The sequence below is a fragment of the Centruroides sculpturatus genome, unplaced genomic scaffold, assembly GCF_000671375.1.
Source record: "Centruroides sculpturatus isolate CEXI.00-Female unplaced genomic scaffold, Cexi_2.0 scaffold175, whole genome shotgun sequence".
NCBI classification, from domain to species: Eukaryota; Metazoa; Arthropoda; class Arachnida; order Scorpiones; family Buthidae; genus Centruroides; species Centruroides sculpturatus.
In genome coordinates, this window is record NW_019384486.1 from 9,355 (window position 1) to 32,732 (window position 23,378).

Below are 23,378 nucleotides of genomic sequence, written 5' to 3' on the forward strand. Positions count from 1 at the left end.
GGCCACAAGTCACGCAAACACTCACTTTGGCTCGCTTGTGCAACAAACCTAAACCTATCTTCTTTGGTAATGTACTTAAGCCAAGGTTTGATTGACTTACACTCTTGAATGTCGAATCCGCTGTAAAGAAAAATTGGAAGAAAGTTATTGATTATATTAGTTAGAAATAGGTTTAGGTTTGTTGCACAAGTGAGCACGTAGTTTTGAGCAAATGCGGCCGTAAGGCCCCAGAATCATTGCATTGACAACATTGATTGGAGGAATAGCTAGTGCAGAAACTTCTAAGTTCCATCACTAGATGTCGCACAGTCGCAGCCACTCATGCTGTAATGCCTGGTGTAAATCATTAATGCCTAACACCTCCATCTATTGTTAAATTCATTTGTAATTTATAATTATTATTTCCAATTATTACCCGATGATTTACAGCAGTTGTTGGTGTATCATTGCANACTGCTTGGCCAGCTATTGTATTTGATAAATCTTCATTTTGTTCTTGATTATGAGCTGAAATTCAGAAAATGACAATTAGAATTTATACACATTTTTTATTTTTACATTTTATAATTTTATTCAATTTCTAAATATTTTATTTCTATTAAATATGTAATATTCTAATATAAGCTTAAATACAGTATAATTGATTTATGTTACATCTTATATTCAAAAATACAGTATTCATCTGAAAAGTTCTCTTGATTAATTTTTTAATTCCTGAAATTTTTTGTGAACTAAGAATATAAAACATTTTAATTAAAACAAATTATCAACATTCAAAAATATATTTACATATTTCAGGAATAGATGCCAAATCATCATCATAAATATTTTGCTTTTCTGGAACTGGAGGTGGTTCATATAAATCAGACTGAAAATTTGGCCATTGTTTTCTGTTCCTTCGAAATTTATCTGGATCATCATATTCATCAGTATCATGATCTGAATCTGACTGACCTTTTAACTTCTCATATGGATTTTTAGGATGCCTTTGAACTTCTGCATACATATGTGATATGTTAGGAGAACTGTACTCAATAGATGCATTGTTTGATGAGTTAGGAATAGAATTAGTTGGAGATGATGATACTTTGCTCTAAAATTACAAATTATATACATTATAAGTAATTTTTAAATATTTATATAAGTTTATTCATCATATATATGAATTACAATTATAAAAGTTATAAATCTCGTAAAAATCTTTTTGTGATCTACTTTTTCTATAAAATAAAATTCCATGTATGAATCTACAATTGAAATCTTAACAGGATATTTCGTAATTTATTATACAAAGTAAAATAAAAGGAAGAAGTTTTTCACACATTTTATCAAAAAATTTGTATAAATATGAAATACTAACTACTTCCTTATGTTTTAAAACTTTTGATTAAACTAACAAAGAAAAAGACCATAAATTATATTAAAACAAATGTTATTCAATTTTTCAATATTTTTTTCAAATAGTTTTAATTTTATAACATTAACAATAAATTTATTTTTTTTGAATAAAAATAAATGCTCTTAGTTATAATCCATCTATGGCAAAATATTATTATATACAAAAAAACTATTTTATGTAAGTAATTACAAAAATAATAAAGTTTAACTGAAAAATTTATAATTTGTCTATAGTTTTATTGAGATGCAAGTTTTATCTGTTTAATCACTTTGTTTCAATTTGAAATATAAAAATTATTTATTAATCATACTTTTGAAATAATTTTTCAATATCTAATCTGATATGATTTATTGACTGAAGCTTAACTAGGTCTACAATATGCCAATATATCAAAATTTTTGATACAATAGCATAGTTTCAATGATTTTATTTTGTCTTAGCACCTTAACTGATAATTCAGATTTACAGTATATTTCTTAATCTTAACAAAAAAATATAGAAATTAAAATTCAATTAGCCATCCACAGAATACTTTTTATCATTTAAGTTTTAAAATATTCTGATAAACTTAAAAATAAAATTAAATAATTATTACTTATTCTAATTATACTTTTAAACATCAAATTTAAAAGCTTGATTAAACAATTATAAATAAAATTTACATCACTATGATCACATATAGGAAAAGAAGATGCAGTAGAAGTTTATTAATCTGGCACTCAAAAATATAAAATACAGTGGAATATCACTTAACGAGCATAATTTGTTCCAGAATTGTACTCGTAATGTGAAACACTCGTTAAGCGAAACAATTTTTCCCATAGAAATTAACGTAAAATACAATAATGCATTCCACACCAAAAAAATACTCAAATATTTTATGTATAATGTTTATTCAAAGAAAATTGTACAATATGCATTGTTAAGGAGCGTAAAAACATCATCATCTTCTTCTCTTCTAGTGCGGAATGAACCAACCTGGAATGAGAATTCAATTTGCAGAAAAAATATTAAAAAATCACTGATAATGTGTTTGATAAACACTCCAAATTTAATATGAGATGGAAGCATAACTGTCTACCTCTTGTCAAATTAATTAATTTCTAATATTTAATTATAGCCTTTACATAGCCCAAGAATTTGGCATATTGTTTGGTGTGTTTATTATATAACGGGCTATGGTTGTTGACGTTTAAAAGTAGTGTGTGTGAACACAAGTTTGGAAAAATATGTGATCACAAGCGACACTAAGATGCTAGCGGAACAACTGCTAAACACAGACTGATGGAGCATGTGCACAATTCGAGACTTCTCCTTCTCCTCGTTACTCGTTATGCGAGACAATTTTTTACAATTTGTTTTGTTCATTATGCGAGGTTCCACTGTATTCAGTAACCTGGCAGCCGCTGAAAAGTAACCAACAATAATTTGGCATGATAGTATTCCATAAACTGAAATTTATTTGGACACAGTGCACCAAAGATTCTAGGCAGAAATATAGTAATTCTGGAAAATAATTATCATATGCACATTGTTAATGATAATTTTGTATAATAATACAAGGCATGTTCAATAGAAAATCAGAAAAGTGTTAATAAAAGTTGGGAGGATGAACAATAGCATAATAATTTTGATGCAGACACTTCCAACCAGAGGCAACAGTAACTGTGACTGGCAACACTGTTTATGCGAGAAAACATCAACAATGTTGCCAGTCACACAATTGATCATGACAATGTATCAATAAAATGGCAGTACCCCTCCTCCAGCATTGCATGAAGTAAGAGCAGTGTAATGTTATCCAATTTTTGACAAAAACCAATCAACATCCATTGGTGCATGAAAGTACAGTAAGGAGACAATTTTATGAGTTGCACACAAGTGTACACAAGTAGAGTTCTAAGATTCCAAAAACAGCCACAGTTTTGTGGAAGATTATGACTGGAACTACAATGAATGCCATGGAGAATATTCCACAGAACTATGGCTGTTTTTTGTCTCTGATTGGATGTGTCATGTCAAAATTACTACATTATTGCTCATCCTGTTGACTTTTATTGGCATTTTTCTGTTTTCTATTGAAGGAACCCTGTATGTTTATTAATGTTTTTGCAGGGTTTTTTGATCAGTCTTAACACAGTATAATCATACATTACATACATCATATTCAGACTAATTAAATAATGTGTATAAATAAATAAAATATGCTGTATATAACAGCATCCAATAATACAAAATGAACAGCAATGTCTGCAATTTTCAGATCACATATAATTTATTGAATTTTGAAAAATACAAAGATTTCCAATAATCTGGAATTTTTGATAATCTGTCACCACTCTTAACAAACTTCTACTGCTATTGTAATTTTAAACATTTGTAATATTTAATTCAAAAATTCAATATACAAAAAAGTAATTGTAATTATTAAAACTTCTTGCTGATGACTATTTACAATAACCATTATACAAATGCAATGTTTCAAATTTTGAAGCATTCTATTTTTGGTGTTTTCTGATGTACTGTAATGTCCAGTTTGAGATAGTTTGCATTGATAAGATTACATTAAATCTAAAGCCTTTTACATCTTTTATAGTAATTTTTCTCACCAATCTCTCTCTTATGTAAATTAATTAATCTAATGAATAAATTCATTAAAAGATTATTTGTCTCATTTACAAATACTCAATGAAGAAAGTTTATATATTGAAGTAAATTAAAGCTAATTTATATTTTAAATAAAATTTTTGAATAAAATTTATTAGATTCTATAATTAATATATATTCAGATTAAGGAAATTTTTAAAAATCAAACAAACAATAAGAAATATACAATAGACATAAGGACCACATAATAAATACTCTCAAATAAATTTTATTGTATTATATAATATTGTGGGATTTGCCTGTATATCATCTATGACCTGAGCAGAGACTGGCAGCAAACCCCACTTTAAAGACAAGCATGCACACACATGCACACAATCTTTGTGAAATGTTTAGCATCATATGGGTTCAGACTTGCCACAAATAATAGTTACCAGAATAAATGGTTTCTTTACAGATATCTTGAGGATTTTCCTTGCCATTGCTTCATTGGTGTCTTTTTTTGAATGGTCTGATCCAAGTGTCCAAAAACTTCTACTATATATTTCCTGTTAGAATCCAGCTCCCACACATTTCTTTTTCATTGAAGTTCAGCAAGAATTCTTATATCCGCCATTCAGAATTTGGCAAGAAAGCATTTTCTTTGCCAAAGGGAGGACCTTATGGACAGGGTCTTCTGCAAACATCATGCAGCAACTGCTTGTCCTTCCTGTTTTTTGCCTTTTGTAGACTCTGGACTCATTGATTATAGCAAATTGTGTTAATTTGAATCATGAGAATATTGATACTTTGATGTGATGTTTTATGGCAGAGTTATAAATATCTTGCAGTGGCGTTCCAATCAGAATCTTACAATATAATGACATAAGAGAGAGAAATTGATGGAACAAATACTAAGAAAAAAATATGCATTTAGAATGAGAAGAGATTTTTAAAATTTCAGTTGGTTTCTGTTCTATATTTGATTATATTACCATAATAAAAACTGCTATATTAAATCAATTATGAAAAGAATCACTACTAGAATATAGTAGTATAAAAATAATGCAAAAGTGACAGATGAACATGTACTGAATAAAAATAAAAAATTAAATTTGAAAATATGAATTATTAACAGAGAGATTATCAATTTAAGATTAAATGAAATAACAAACCTTGTAAGAATTAAAAACAAAAATTAATTACAGAGATAGTTAATTTCAACAATTAAACAATTTATTAATGAGAAACTTCATTCATTTTTATTTTTAAAAATTTTTATCTTACTATTAATTTACTTTAATTAAAAATAATTTATTTAATCTAGCTAATTAAATTATTTGAACTTTTAAACTTTTAAATAAAAAATTGAAATGTTGTTATAGAATATAATTATACTGCTCAAAATTATTTAGTAGTAATGATTCTAAAACACTAAAATAGGATTTTAATGTTTAATATTATTTAGAATTTATGAATCATTCATGAATAAATTCTGAAGTCTTTTTTTTCCCCATGCCAGTATGTCATATGCTCTACTAGTTATTTTGAATGGAAAGAAAATTTAAAAAATTGCTGAAGAGAAATTTGATAAAGTTTTTTTACATAGAACAAAACTATCATTTCTATGATAAGGTTAAACCAATAATACAATACTTCCAATTTTCAACAATATGATTTTGTTCTTTTAATTAATATATGATAAACCCCAATTTAATGGACTGAATTTAATGAATAAAAAATTTATCCTATAGAAAAAATTTAAAATCTTCTTTATTTGCAAATGGAGCGCACTAAAAAGTTAGAATAATAAGTGAATGAGTATAAATTACTAAATGTATATAATAATATTTTTTTAAATTCATATTTATACACCATAACAACATTTTAATACATCTTGCACATTATTAATAAATGTTTTAAAGCATATTCAATTTAATGGACTTTTGGTATTAACAAACACCCTTTCCACCAATTAGTCCATTAAATCAAGGGGTTACTTTATTATTATTATTGTTTAATGTCTAGTTTAAAAAAAATAACCCTCTTTTATTTCTGAAGGTTACAGTATTTGATCCAAAAACATTAAATATTTCTCTCTTTATAGTCCTGAAGTAACTGCCTATTCAAAAATTAAACAGAAGTAATGAAACATTTGATTTGATAGTAGTATTAACTTCAGACTTTAAAATAAAGTGTATATGTATATAGTAAATTAAAATTTAAAATGGAATATCATTAAAATTAATTGAAATATTTTTTTAAAACAAATATAGATAATTTTCTTTTAATGTTTTTCTTTTTATTATAAATTTAAGACTACTTACTGACTGGGAGGCATTTGCTGCCACAGGAGGAGATGGAGCATGAGGTTTGTTTGGATTGTGTGCTTTTGGTCGAACTGCTTTAGTAACAGGGGCATAATAACTTGCATTTTCAACAGATGTAATATTATTCTCATTACCTGTAACTTCCCTATTCAAGTCATGAATGGGAATATCAGGTAAAGCACGTTCATTTATTGCATGTGAATTACTGAAATTAAAAAATTATAAAAATGAAATGAGAAAATATAACCTACCACTATGAAATATACCTTCTGTAAAATTAAAAGGGAAAATAAATGCAATAAAGATAAATTTTCAAATTTTATTTCTTAATTAGCTTTAACTGCAGATTTAATAAAAACATTCTTTCTTTTAATTTGTACTGGATAAAATTATAATCTTTCTTACTATTTTTTGTGTATGTAAGTTATTATAGAATATCTAGAAAAAAATTTTAAAGCAATTTGTATAATTATTACAGTGGGTGATCCATTTTAATCAATCTACTGAAATAACTCAAAAACTACAAATACTAAAAAATAGCATTAAACCAAAGTATTAAATTTTAAACAAACCATAAAATGGGACTATCAGTTTCATCACAGATGATGCTATAAATGGAACCCACTTTTTACTGCATATAATGATTCTATATAGAAAACAAACAATCTTCTATTTAAAATAGTTTTTCAAAAAATACACTTATCAGAAGTTACAAACACAAACTTTTATGCAGTCCCCATACCATACATATGAAAATTTACAATAAAACTATGACAAAACCAATAACCCCATCTTATCACCCCCTTGAAGTATAACATTTTTGGGCCAATAAATTTTTGTAGAATGCATATTTTTCAAGTTATTTCAGTGGATTGATTAAAATGGATCACCCTGTATAGAACATTGAAAGACATCAAATTTTAAGTAATTGGAAGCTGTACACAGTTTTCTCAAAATTGAAAATTATAATAAATAGTTATATTCATAATTACAAAAAGTTTTCTTACACAAATCAAAGAATATTTCTATATTATAAGAACATATATCAATAGATAACTCTTTTATTTCATTAGGTTAACTTATAATAGTTTTAGTAACTGGACATTTGCTATTTTGTGTTTACTTTTCATATCAAAAATATCAAAACATAAGCATAATAAAATATGAAGATAAAAAAAAAATGCTAAAACTATAGTAAATTCTTCTGTCACTAAATTTTTCAGAGTAACAGATTATTAAAATTACAAAATAAGTTTAGTGATAACATTTAATAACAACAAATATTCTAATTTACCTTTCCTTTCTCTTTTTACATGCACATAAAATTATTAAAACAACCAAAGTAGTCAAAATGGAAATGGATATAAACCAAGGTAATACAGTCTGAATTGCCTCAGAAGGCATAATGTACATCACATTTAAAGTCACCTCATCATATTTAAATAAAATTTCAGAGAAACACACATTGAAAATCTTCTTTATGTAATTCTGTTAAAAAGAAAAAAAAAAAATAGTTTTAAAATAAATTCAAGACAAGTAAAAATTTATAAATATTTAATATGTTAGAAACTATTTACTAATTGAAATATATGAATTTCATTATATCACAGTATTATAAAATGTGATTTCCAAATCTATGCTTTGCAAGTAGCTAACTTTTTATACATAAGTTAAAACTCTTACTGCATTGACAAATGACCCAACTAAACAAAACATTAAAAAATGAAAAAAAAAATTAAACAAATTTTTCATAAATAATGAATAGGCTCATATATTTGTTCTATGCAAAAATGTTAGCATGAAAAATGATTACAATGCTAAATAAATATAATTGAAATGCAATTAAATTAAATATTTCATTTACACTTTCATCATACTATAATAATTTTTGTATATATATATGATAAAATGATTTTGAAGGCCTGTTTAGTAAGCTATCATATTAAAGTTTAAACATATTTCATGATAAAATTTTTGCATTCATCAAATTATAGCTTAATGATTTTTTTGTAATAAATTTCAGAATCAGATAAACTCATCCTAAATTTGCATTTTTTAATGTCTTCTTTTATACATGTTTTAGAATTATTTATATCTACAGTTATGCTTTGAGAAAAGTATGTTTTATAACAGTAATAAAAAAAATATTAATTTAACTGTTAACAATACTGTACTTTAGTACTCATCTATGTGTGTAATACAGGACAAGAACTACTAATAAGAAAGGTTCTAAGAAGTAAGTTTTCATTACTACAGATGGTACAGCTGCAGAGCTGGCATCAAAATGGTGTTCATAGTGCAGAAGAAATTCTATTGTTGTTATTGTTGAGCCAAAGTTAAGTTTTCTGTGAAAGTGCAAAGAAAATTCTGAAAAAATACCAACAAGAATGACCAGCAAGAGAGAGAGAATAACAATCTGACATAAAACACTGTGTGAAGCTAGCTCACTTGTAAGGAAAAATATAGATATAAGAAAGTGTCTAAACATCATATTGATGCAATTTGTAGAGCAATCCAGTAACTTAAGTACACTTCAGTACATAGAACAGATTAAGTATGTTTTTCACATCAGTAGAGAACTAGAGATACCAAACCAACCAACCTTCCATGGTGTTCTTCATAAAAGGTTATATAACTCTACAGATACTAAAAAACACATGAGAAAAAACTGAATACAGTACTATCTAGATATCTTGTGCTACATGAGGAACGGTGATTAATTTATTTATTGGAGATTTATTGATATCCACAAAAACTTAAATTCCTCTGTATTTTACCTTTACCACAAATAGAATTTTAATAAATTTATTATGAAATTACTAAACTTTCTTATTGGTAGTTTCATCCCAGACACTAATTAAACTAATAATGCTACTACATAAGATAAAGGCTGAAGATTATTTGATTAATCTTTGCCATATCAATTTGAAATTTTCTTCTTTGCCAGATAATTATTTCTAAATTTTATTCTTTTTCCAAGTTGGTTATGGCAATTTTCTATTTTTATAAATTATAAGGAGCATTATATTGATTATTACACTATAAATTGAATTCAATAGATTCTACTTTCTTCACTAAAAAACTTACAGCTATGTTCAGTAGCAATTATAAGATTAGTCAAGAATAAAATAAAAAAAAAAAAATATATTAAACTACAAATACTAAATTATAAATTATATGAAAAGATTTGATAAATTAAATTTAAGATATTACAAATGTCTATTATGTTTTTTCTTATCTCTGTAATAAATACTGTAATGTTAAGATAAGACATCAGTACTTTTAAATTCAGTCATTCTCCTTCACCTTTTTACCTTAATACCTTATATTCTTCAGCAAATTCACCACAATTTGAAATCTAGACTTATCCCAATACATTTCATTTCATTATGAGTTAGCATATGACAATATATAAGCTATAAATCCAGATCATTGCATTTGAGATTAAACATATAGCTGGCATTTGAAAAGGATAACATAGCATAGTATTATCATCAGTATTCTTATTGAACATACTGTACATAACTGAAGAGATCATGAAGAAAATAGAGTTCTATTGGATTAAAATGTGAATTCATCGTAACTTTAAACCATATTTTAAAAGTTTTAAATTTCTGTCTGTCAAATTAGTTTATAGTTGCTATTTGTAAATATCATAGTAAAATTGGTCATTATTAATTTTAGAGAGAAATTGTTAACTTCATTATAACAATACAAATTATTGATAACAACAAACAACAAATTTTAATAAAAACTGATAGAACAACAGAAGTCAAATAGCTACAGTGAGTGTTTATCTATCATCATATTGTAAAATTACATGATTGTTTCTTTTCATTTTTAGTTTCATTAAAACAAAGTGTTACCAAAATATTAGCAATCATTTGTAAGTTTGTTTGTTTTTTAATATTTTCTGTTTTACATTTTGTTTATCTACATAAAAATATACCATGCCATCATTTATGATGATTATGTGAGAAACGAGGGGTATGACTATGTCGTACCTCCGTGGATCGGCTTTCAAGTCGGAGGGACTTGCTCACTTGTCAGAGATGGCTTAAGGTTTTAGTTTATCCCAAGGGAACGGGACTAATTTTTTTTGGGTCTGGTCGAGTATAGGAGGGAGGAGTGCCGTCGGTAAGGTGACAGGTGATATAAAAGTAAAAGAGGACACCAATTTATTAGCTACCTATATAGACGGTACAATAACTATTATTGAGGGAAAATTCTGAGTCCCTAAAACGCGAAGGGCCGAGAGAGAGTTCACAAAAATTTGTTCCATACCTCTTTATGTCGATAGTTATCCTTGAGGAAAATATTATTTTATCCAACACAGTAGGACCAGGACACAGTATTGGAAGGACACAATATTCAAGGAAATTGTAGGTGACGGTTGATGAACGACTCCCCTGAGAGAGGGAAGCAAGTGGCTTTTATAGTTTCATCGTGGGAGAATGGTCACGTGATTAATTGTTGAGAGGTTAAAGATACGTGGATGGGTCAAAGTTGTCCCCGGGACCATGCTAACTATCAACTTTAGAGTTGGAATGTGGGATTATTTTCGAAGTGGACGGATGTTTACTTTGAACGAAAGGGAAGATTGGAATTTTTTCCCCTTTTTCAAGTTCGGGTTTAGCTTAGGATTTATAGAAAAATTTAATTGGGGGTTTAGGAAAATACGGGACGTTAATCGGAAAAATCGGTAAAAATTCCGGATTTCACATTCATTTCTAACAAATATAATACAATCAATTATTATATAGGATCTATTCATTCTCTTTGCTAGTATGATACTATTGAAAAGCATTGTGGATAAATTTTCTACAAGATTCCTTATACGGAAACTTATATTTTCAATAGGATACTAAATCAAATGATCACTGTCATTAATCGGGTTATTATTTAGCTACTATTAATTAGATATTAAGTAATTTGGTATTAGAGGTAAACATTAGGTGCCATATCTTATCTAAATTAATAATAATAATTTAATAATTTATTAAATAATTTAAAACCATCTGGAAGAAAAAACTAGCCCAGAGCTAAGTAACCATGGATGATTATATATAGGTTTAAATATGTCTGGATTTGAAGAATTGCTTGCAAGTCTAGATGGCATAACTTGCAGAACACTGCACAATAAGTGGAGATTGCAGATTCAATCCCACTCTGAGTTAGTTATTTTCTTCCAGATGGTTCTAAATTATTTAATANTTTATTTTTTTTTTTAAAATGCAAAAAATGTAGAATATGAAAAAGTATAATTATCTGATATGACAGCTTTGAGATATGGAAAGATTGTCATACAAAAAGACTTAACTAAGATAACATTGTTCATATAGTTTTGGCCTTGATGATTGAATCTGTTAACATTTCCATACATGTATTAACAATAGGACAATTTTAAGTGTATGAATATTCTTTTCATTTAATTTGATATTTAGTAATTTTGGTTTTAGTTTGAAGTTATAATCCTTTTCAATCTTTTATCAAATCTATTTATAATCTTGAAAGGAGATAAACTTTCCAAAACTATAAAGAATATACAGGGTAATTCAAAGTGACAAATAAAACTTTATGGCATGATCAATTATTTAATTTACAGTAAAAAATGTTAATACATTCCTGTCTGATTATCAAAGATAACCAAGTTATGGAGACAAATCTTTATTTCAAATCAGTTTACTATTTCAACACTAACTAGTACAAACTATAACAGTTTATTATTCATTAGTTTAGAAACAAGTTACATTTAGTTAACTAACACTTAAAGAAAAATTAAATGTACAAGAAATGTTCAAAGTGATTGTATTCACTAGTTATATACAAGCTTACCAACTACAGATAATAGAAGCATGTATATTATGACATTGTTTGGGTCTTTGACATACAGTAGAGCATCAATTATCTAAAACAATTTGGGACTGAGGTCGTTCGGATAATCAATTTTTCGGATAACTGATTATGTATGAAAAAAGATATTAACCTATCCCATGTTGAAATTTGTTCAAATCCTGGTGCATCCTTAAGTACCCTCTCATGGTCATGCCAGTGCTGCCAGCTAAAACATGCACACCAACAAAAATAATATTGAAGTAATCCAAGATATAGCCAAATATTGCAGCGCCACAGCACCAACAGAAATTTAAATTTGTCAACTGGAACGCTTTTGGTTAACCAATGTTTCAGATGATCGATATTCAGATAATTGATGCTCTACTATATTTCTATAGTAGCTTCATGAATTAAATCAATGGATCATGACCAAAATTATTCTTTTAATCACTATATCAGTGTATTTCTATTAATAGGACTTATCATACTGGTGTACAAGATTGCAGACTCACAGTTACACAGATTAAAATTGTTTTATTTTCAATTACCTGCAGGTAATTGAAAATAAAACAATTGAACCTGCAGGTAATTGAAAATAAAACAATTTTAATCTGTGTAACTGTGAGTCTGCAATCTTGTACACCAGTATGATAAGTCCTATTAATAGAAATACACTGATATAGTGATTAAAAGAATAACTTTGATTAAATTAAGGACATAGATGCATATTAATCAATGGATCATGATTTTGAACTGTAACAGAATACCTAGTTTCCTTTGTTGGTTTTCAGTGATAACTTAAAACTGTGAATGATTTGAAATGAAGATTTTACACTGTAACTGAGTAACCTTTCAGAATTGGACAAGGGCATATTAACATTTTTTACTGTAAATTGAATAATTAATCATTCCTCAAAAAGTTTTATTCAGCACGTTTGAATCATCCTGTATATACAGTCAAACCTTGGGTTTCAGACTTAATTCGTTTCTAAAAGTTGTTAAAACCAAAACAAATTTTACCATAAGAAATAATAAAAATAGATTAATCCATGCCCAACCCCAAAACAAACCTTCAAACCTTTTTCTTTTTTTCTTTTTTAACCTTTTTAGCTGTGTTTCATACATAAAAATGCCTATAAAGGCAATATTATATTATATATACATGTAATATTATTTTAGCTATATCTGTATGTATATTTTTACAATATATATGTTACTGTGAATGACCGATATCTGGCAAATGTCAGCATTCACACAGTCATTTCGTGTTATGTACAAAATATTTGCTAAATATCATTATTTCTCACTTACACTGGCAAATGTTGACATTCAGCATACACTGATGGTGAATTTTGAATAAAAATATTTTTATTACGTTAAGACAAAAATGAAACTTTTTAATATGTCAAAATAGGAGAAAGCTTAAGTAATAGCACATGTAAATAAACTGTTGAACCTAAAACAAACAGTACATTATAAATCATTAAAGAAAATAATACAATAATAAACTTACACATAAATTATGTGATTAACGTTATATAATCTTATTTATTGCAACAACTTAAACTGTTATGGAACTTTGAATTTCACAAGAGTCCCTTGCTTTTACAACTGCATTTATTCGTGGAACACTTCTTATTGCAATGACAGTGTGTATAGCCTTGCTCTCCACTTTTTGAATTAACTGCAGCTGCTTCTCTTGGCAATATTTCTTGAGAAGAAATCTCATCTATGGAAAGTAACTTTTCTTTACAAATTACGAAGTGATTACGGGTATAAAGCTGCTTCAGGATACCATTTTTGTTTGCTAATTTATAAAAGTCGGAGTCTTCTATTCCAACAACAACCAACACATTTCGAGTATCTGTACAACCACAATTGACATCAGGAACTTTTATTTGTACGGTATCACCAATTTGAGCAGAAAAAACCGGCGAAGAATTTGGCAACAAACTGTCGCCTCTCTGTCAACAACAGCTTCTTGGGTGTCATTTCGACCTCCACCAAAGCATATATGTGCTTGTCGACATACACCAGCGATTGTTCGAATGTTATACATTAGAAAAATCACTGGAAACAATAATACAGTTGTCCCTCGATAGTCCGACATTTTTTAATCCAACATGCTCAGTAGTCCGACGCACCTCCCGTCAAGGTAGCCGTCCCCGTTACGTGTCTGCTTGCACAGAAGCATGTCGCGATGTGAATCTCCCCATCCAATTCTTACTCGATGACACACATTTCGTGTGTTTTATGTGAGCAGTTCTGTTCAAACAGTTGGAGTAGAGAATATTGTAAGTTACTGCTAGCAAAACAATGCAAAATATGTAATTATTTTCGGTAATCCGACACACCTTTGGTCCCATACCTGTCGGATTATCGAGGGACAACTGTATAACCAAATATTCGGTCTTTCACCGACGTATTTTGTATGTGTCGACATTCACCGGAGAATATCAACATTATCTAATTTCGGTCTTTCACAGTAACATATATATTAAAAGCAAAATATTCTATCATAGACAACCAAATCCAAAACTAACACTTTACAAAGAAGTGCTATAAATAGAGACTCAACTGGGACTACCTGCATGAAATATAACCGAATCAATCAAGACAGATAACAAGTACTTTATCCACACTTTTCCAAAATGTTTTGTTTCAATTGATTTGATTTCAATTTTATTTTCAGTTTTGTTGTAAAGGGTATTTTTAAATTTAATTGTTATTTTTAGTTTTAACTGGCTACCTACTATTAATAAATATTTATTATTATTATTATTATATTAATAAATTTTTGTCATTTACCTTAAGCATATTTAAACACAAATTCTTGAATGCTATTTATATTATGTAAATGTCAATTAATGCAGTTTTTATTACTTAATTTGATTTAAAATCAACTGTGGTGCACACCAAAAAATGGAAATAGTATCTTTCCCACATGCATATTAAAATGTAATTTAAATAGCAATATCATCAACGATTCATATCATGACTCAAGGAGATATTGGTGTCACTAACTTCTGAATCAGTAGTCCTGTCATGATTGGTTGGACCATTGACTTTCTTTAACATAGGAAATATAGGAAGTTTATGGTCACCCAGGTACGGTGACCATACATCCTTTATTTAAGAGGACAGTCCTTTATTTCACTGCTCTGTCCTCTAACTTTATTTATTTTATAAAATAGGCATTTTGTCCTTTATTTTATAAATTCAATGCAAAGTTTAAAAACTTTTTTAATAATATATTGAACAAGTTAGTTTCGTGTACGCCATTGCGATCAGTGTTGTCATCATGTCAATACGTTGCTACATAGAACGCGGTAGTGCAGTGTCGCCAACCGAACGGCCCTTTGACAGTACCAAGGGGCGGACACTCTTATGAGGATTTTTGTGATAGTTTTTTAACTTTCTGGTTGGTGGATGATACACTTGGAGCGTTGGTGAGCATTCGTCGACACTTGTCGACAATCTTCGGGGGCTCGAGCATGTGACATATTTACTGTTAATGTGCTAAATAATTGGGACATGTGTTTTATTGAAATAGAGGTGTTTGAATGGGTCACATTACTCAAAATCCCTTTGTGGGTGAAGGTAGAGGAAAGCTAGATTTTTATTTCGAATCATTGGTCTGTAAATATACTCGACAGTGAATTATTTGATGAAGTTTTGTGTGTAAAAAAATATGTCACAAACGAAAAGATCGACGAATGGCGACAGAATAACAAGCCCTGCCATCAAAAGTGGGTTGAGATTTTTGAACATTTTACAGCAAAAAATTGCTTTCAAAAACATTTGTAAAATCGTAGAATTTTCTTTGTCTCCCTGGATCTAATGCATCGTCGAACGAATATTTTCATTGGTGAATAATATGTGGACGAATGAAAAAACCCAGTTAAAAGTAAGCACATTATTTCTGTCAAATACAACTTTCAAATAAACTGTATAGAATTTTATGACGTTTTAAAGCGTGAACCAGTGCTATTAAAACAAAAATTAATTTTACTGAAAAGTATCAAAATTAATGTTATTTGAATTTTTACAATGTGTATGTATGTGTAATAAATGTTATAAACTTATGAATTTTATAAGATTTTTTAATTTTCTTCGATATGTCCTTTATTTTCCCCAAAAAAATATGGTCACGTGCTGGCTGTGCTGAGTAGCTTGTTCAGCAACCAAGTTGTCAACAGCAACCAGGACAAAAATAAGTTCAAAATTTCGTTCATAAATCAAATTGTTTGAAAAGCAAGGCATTTGCAACCCAGCATAATCATACATAAATTTGTACTGTTTGTCTGTATATAAATAAAATTATATCATTTGATAATCTAAGATTTGCACTAATGTTACTAAGAATTTCCAAAATCAATAGTTTTTCTTTAGACTAATTTAGTATTCTATCAGTCTTAAATATATAGAAACAGCAACATATCTCTATAATGACAAACAGTTGTTTTTTTACATTAAATTAATGACAATAAATTCTTCATATCATTAGTTTGTGTAGCATTCAGACTAAACAAACTAATGATCTGAAGAATTTATTTCATATAGCTTGCCTTTAAGACAATCTGACATTTCTGACTTATTTAATATTAAAAATCAAATTTATAAGGAACGCATTTGGTCTCTTAGGAGTGCCACAGGGTAGAATTAATAAGTTAAGCAATTTGGAGGTTATTGACATAACTGATATTATTAAATTGAAAAGTTTTCTCAAATCAACACTATTATTATTATTATTCTTTCATAAAGCATTTAATTTAAGAATAGTAAATTTAAAAAATTAAAATTTAATAAATAACATATTTAAATGTGTCAATACTGCTTAAATTCTTTGTGGTTTACATATTGATAGAAATTTTAACAAGAGAAGATGAGAAGTTACAGATTGAATCTTGTAAATTATAAATTTTTCAGTTACAGCATTAGAAAACAAATTAAATATGAAAACTTAGCCAAAGTTTACATACAGATATTAACAGTGTTATATATGTTAATTCAAAAAATAAAATTAACTGATGAAATTATTATTTGTTCACATATAAAAATTTGAATTAAATATAAACAAAATTCAAGAGTTTTATTTCTGAAATTAAGCAAAACTGTAAAATAAAACTTGATGAAAATTAAGTGAAATTCATATCATTCAATATTAAATTAAAATTATGCTAAATTTATCAAAATGAACAACATTGTTACACTTTACACTGTCCAATTTCTGATTTCAAATACCAAACATTCTTTTAAAGTGACAAAACAACTTTTGATGACTCAAAAATGATAAGAAATAGTCGCATGCTATGTCTTGATTGGTTAGAATGTGTTAATGTTTTAGAAAAACTATGCATTACAATTGTATATATTAGTATTTTTTCTGATAAAACATTTAAATCAAATGTATAGTGTGTTCTATATATTATGAAAAAATTTCTTAACTTATAGAATTCACTATAATATTTTTATGAACAACAAAAATATAAAATTCTTAAAAATTTGTGCATTTCATTTAAATTGTTGAAAATAAGACTAAATGAAAAGCCAACTAAATAAACGCTCAAAATCTAAGAATGTATATGATTTGATATGATATAAAACATAANAATGTATAGTGTGTTCTATATATTATGAAAAAATTTCTTAACTTATAGAATTCACTATAATATTTTTATGAACAACAAAAATATAAAATTCTTAAAAATTATGTATTAAGATTAAATAATATAATGATTATTATTTTATATATATACTATATATTAAAAAATGAATATATATATAGAGTACTCACTTTTCTTTACATTTTTAATGGTACTATCAAGATTTTTTCACGGAGCTAAACTACTTATGAATATTACTGTTATAGGGAGATAACCTATTTATGCAAATTTTAGCACTTAAATACAGTATATAAGAACCTAACTTACCAAATTACCATTATAACTTTCACATTCAGAACTCTCACATTCAGAACCTTACATATATTTCTATCAATATTTATTGCTTCAAATATTTTATAAATTTAAATATTTAAAACATACAATAGAAAATGTAATAAGAACAAAAAGATACTATATTAAATGAAATAGTAGTTAAATGATACTATTTTCTGTTGACAGAAATTGTTGAACTGGCTTCAAATTTTTATATTACTGTTTTCTCGTTTATAGTAATTGAACAGAATGTAATTGAATATAAATATATCATCATTTCCCTCTATATATTTAAAACTCCAGAAACATAAAATCAGATAACAAAGAAAAATTTTTCTAAATATTCACTTGCTTTATGACTTGAATCTTTTGCAATCTTAAATAAAGCTTTATTATTGCCTTATTGCCCTTATTTCAATGCTTATTATATTTGTCGACTTGGACTTAAATTATTAATAGGACTGTTAATTTGGTGTTAAGTATTAACACAAAATTGAGCAAAATTTCTCAAAGAAAACAGACTTCCTTTATAAGAAAGTCTGTTTTCTTTGAGAAATTTTGACAAATATAATAAGCACTTAAATGAAGTCTTCATCTATCTTCATTCAATACATATAGATCCTTGATTTAATGAAACAAATCTGCCCTAAAGAAAATTTTACAATTTTTTTTAATTCATGGACAGAGATCACTAAAAAGTAGGGTCAACAAGTATAAATTATTGAATGTACTATATATTGTAATATTTTATTCATAATTATATATTTTAATATTTTAATACATCTTGTACATTTTAAGTTTGTTATTAATATATATTTTTAAAACACATTCAATTTAACAGACCTTTAGCAATAGTAGACACCTCTCCCCAATTAATCCATTACTTTAAATCAAGGGCCTACCATATTCTAACTCACATATGTTTATTTTCAGCAATTTCCAAAGCTGCATTATCCATATATTCAAAGTATAGAAATTTTTACATTGGATTCTACGTAAGCTTTAGGGCCATCCACAAATAACATCCACACCAGACGGATGAGAGGGAAAGGGTTACAACAAGTCAGACAAGGGGAAGGGGTCGAACAACGGCAGACGTCCATTCGTCTAGTTAATTTTTAAAAAGTTTATGCATTTTATTATATTTATTTCAAAATTTCTTGTACGTTTCGTTTCTACTTACGGCATCTGTCATTCATAAAGCGACAAAGATTTTAAGGGGTCCGAGTTTTGTCGCATGTCCGAAGAGGGAAGGGGTTACAAAAACTCAAACAAACCAAAACAAGAGGGGAGGGGAGTAAAAATTTCAAGAAAAATACAGACGTAATTTACAAACAGCCCGTTTTACTTATTTATTTTTTAAAATATTGTATATTTCTAAAGTTTGTAAATGATAAAAGTTAACAAATGCATACAAATTATAATAATATCTTATCTTAAATGTATTTTGCTCTCTAATAATTAAAACATAAGAATAAATGAGATAAGATAAAATTTCGAAATAAATTTTAATAAACTAAATCGAAATTAATTCATCTGCATATATTTGTAACGAATTTTCACGTCATTTACGTAAATTACTTTAATTAAAAACAAAGTCTGTTTTGAAATTAGTTCAATTAAAACCCATTAAACTTTCAGCAATTAAAAATAAACGATATGAATTATTTACTTCTACGTCCATCTCCGCGTAATGGATTTAAAGATTCTCGTCGATATTTACCGTTACTAAATTAATATATATTTATTTATTAAATGAAATCGGAACTTACTTAGAAGAAATGAATAATTTCCTCTCAGACTTCCATAAAATTATGACTGTAGAAAGTAACATTACTGTAGATTTACTCGGCCATTGAGTGAAAGTTTGAAGAAACAGGCTAATTCTAATTTACATTTTATACGGAGAGTGAAAATGTCTTTTTCATTCTAGTACATACAATATACTTCGTCAAATTATATAAACAAACAAACCTAAAACTGTATACATTCCGACATTCTGATAACTTGTTTAAGTTCCAACACCCCCTAACAGAAGTCGGCTTCGTTAAGTGTTTTCAGAAAATATTTACCAAATTATTACCAATGTTTTATTTTTTAAATAAAAAAGAAATTAAATAAAATTAATGGGTAATTTGTTATAAATTTTTTTTATTTGTAATAGTATGTGATCGTATAAAAAATTAAAATGATAATACGTTATATTATATGTAATATATACGTAATTTTCGAATTTATCTGTGTGAAATTGTTTCCTATTATCGAGAATTTATGAAATAAAATTTACAAAAATGAAAATTTAATAGCGTGATTAAATTGTTTTAAATGTTAAATTGTTTATTAATTTAAATATTATGTTGGTTTTTTTTTTCTAATATTGCCACTAATAATTTTAGCACTGTGTATAGTGTTATATTGTAGTTACATAATACGACCGGATGGCCGAGCGACGAAATAACATTGTTCCTCACTGACATAAACAGTATTAAAATGGTGAGCTTAGTTTTTGAGAAATTTAAAGATATCTTCACAATGGAAATTAATCCACAAAAATGCAAAGGACTTTGGGTTGGAGCCTGGGAAAATCTCTCATCAAACTACTTAGGATTTAACTGGTCCAAGACCAATATCAAAAGTTTGGGAATCCTGATAGGTAAGAATAGCAACGAGCAATGGAATAAAAACATCGACAAGTTGAGAAAGCCCTCTTACATGTGGATAGGAAGAAATGTCTCGATTACTGGAAAAGCTAAATTAGCAAATGTCAAACTGCTGAGCCCCTTCTGGTATCTTATTCACTCCCCAAGAGAGCGGTGACGCAAATCAATAGAATGTGCGCTACCTTCATCTGGGGCTCAAACTTCGAACCGATAAGAAGAACGACGTTATATAATAGTTTAGAAAACGGAAGAGCTGATTTATTGGAAGTTTCCCTGAAAATTTTAGTTCAGCGATTCAAATTGATAAATACCGTATCTGGACAAGTTTAGCGAAAGCATTTCTCAACCTCATATACCAAATACAGTATAATCATAATTATTGAAAAGATACACAGACTAAGACCACCAACAATACTGCATGAAATTGAACGATGCTACAGAACAATGAAGGAAAATTTTTCCGACGAAATCATCTTTACATCAACACCAAAGGAGCTCTATTATAAAGTAATACTCCAAAACCGTATAAATCAATCAATCTGAAAAGTAAAAATATAATTAAAATCACTTCAAAACTAAATATCCCTAGTAAAGCGATAACTATCTTTTGGAAACTTCAACTTCATCATAACTGCCCACAGACAAACGAATGGAGAAAGCAGAAAAAGTAACAAACTGCACAGACTGCCCCATATGCCACAACAAAGAAACGCTAGAACACGCCATCCTGGAATGCAAACACACGAACCTACTCTGGACAACACTAAGTAACAAATGTTCTCTAACACGAACGCACAATATAGAAGACATCAAATGGCCATGTGAGTATACAGAGACTAAACATCAACTAACAATCCTAATCACCGCGATCAATGCAATCTGGACAAGCAGAAATTTATCCTATTACAAAAAAAACCAACGAACAAATAACCTTTTCTATTTTTAAGAACCTAATGGAAAACCAACAACAACTGCTAGAGTACAAAAGGCAGAACTTTACGAATATTGAAAAATAACTGGATAAATACTGGACTCCTTATGGAACGTAATGGCTCACTATAACTAAACCTGTAATGCCGTTGTAAATTATTTTGAATGTACAGTAACTATTTTATGACCAACTATTTTGGTATAATTTCTGTATAAATAATATATTGTTCTGATAATAAAATTATTTTATTTATAAAAAAAACCGGATGGCCGAGCGGTCAAACTGGCAGCCTACCGCTCTGAAGGATCCGAGATCAAAACTGGACGGGCCGTCTTAGTGCCCACAGGACGGAAAGAGTTAAGGCGTCCCTCTACCGCTCTGAGATCCGGGATCGAATCCGAGCAAGCAATTGCAGGAGTTTTGCATGGGCGGTAAGTCCTAATTACGGTGTCGTCCTAATACCTCATTGTCCCAGTCGCCCTGTTGTGGATCTAGCCGAACCTCAGGTAGGTATGAAAAAAAGGCTCACTTATTCCCTTAGTGCCTACAGGGCAAAAAATGAAAAAAAAAAAAAACTATTATTCAAAAATTTTATTTAAATTTCAAAATTAAAACTATTACTCTCTCTTCAATTCATTTGAATATTTTAGAAAAAAATTACCATATCAAGTTCTAAAATTCTTTATTAAATTTATACATGTACCCGTCCTATACATCCCAGTGGTCTTTATTGTGGGTCTTACCGAACTCGCAAAAAATAGATCAAAACACTCTTCATGCTTACAGGATAGAATAAAAATATTTTTTCATATAGTCACTACAAGCTAACTTTTTAATCATGTTGAAGTTCAGATAATCCCCCGTGAAATACCAAGTTAAAATTGAGATAAATCAAATTACTGTACTACTGTATCTATTATAAGTCAGCCTTCAATGAATTTCTTTAAACTCCATCTGATGGCACTGAAAAGACCTTTCTATCAAGCCCTTAATGCTTTCGGCCAGGCCCAAAATGAAAGCGACGAGACCTATATATCACCCGAATGGACTACTCCCGAAAAAATTCCTGTTTTTCGACCCCCACGTTGCTCACAACGTTAGCTCACGCTACCCGTCTATCTAATTATTTTAATTTTCAAGATGAAACAATTTGAGTAATTTTTAATGGAAAACAACAACGTTCGATCCCCACGTTGCTTTACAACCTGCTTCGATGTTTTCTTTGAAAGATTGATCCATACTCTCTTCAGCACGAATGAAGAATAAATGATGCGTCTACGGAAACATGTATGAAAAATCATGATTTCGAAAGGATTCTTCACAACGATAAAAAAACAAAACTTTCATTTTATTACAATCATAATACTGTACAAATAATGCTATATATTCTACAAATAATTCACCCAGCACGTGTTAAACAGTTTGGCTAGTCGCTTCACCGTTTTGCAATACGTAGAATTATACGGCATAATTGAAAGTGGGAAGGAATACAGTTTATTAAAATACTTTAATTCTAAAAAAATAATCAGGACAATTTAGATAAAAAATTTGATAAATTTCAAATTTGTAAAATTGCTAGATTTATCACTAACAAAATGTTATCTCGATACGACGGTCGAGCAGTTAAGATGGTAGCATACTGCTCTGGGGGCCCGGAATCGAATCGGATGGGTCAAAAAAACCCAGAAATTTTTCCGG

The 23,378-nt window shown here is 28.3% G+C and overlaps 1 protein-coding gene across 1 annotated transcript; it reads right to left on the bottom strand.

Annotated features, from left to right (window-relative positions):
• Positions 1-294: 294 nt before the first annotated feature.
• On the bottom strand, positions 295-20,137 carry LOC111621571. Its single transcript, XM_023363753.1, has 6 exons — positions 19,862-20,137; positions 7,610-7,803; positions 6,313-6,520; positions 790-1,093; positions 416-507; positions 295-366 (listed from the first exon to the last, which is right to left on the bottom strand). Exons 2-6 carry the CDS (start codon positions 7,726-7,728, stop codon positions 295-297), a joined length of 795 nt encoding a protein of 264 aa, XP_023219521.1. The 5' UTR covers positions 7,729-7,803; positions 19,862-20,137.
• Positions 20,138-23,378: the final 3,241 nt, after the last annotated feature.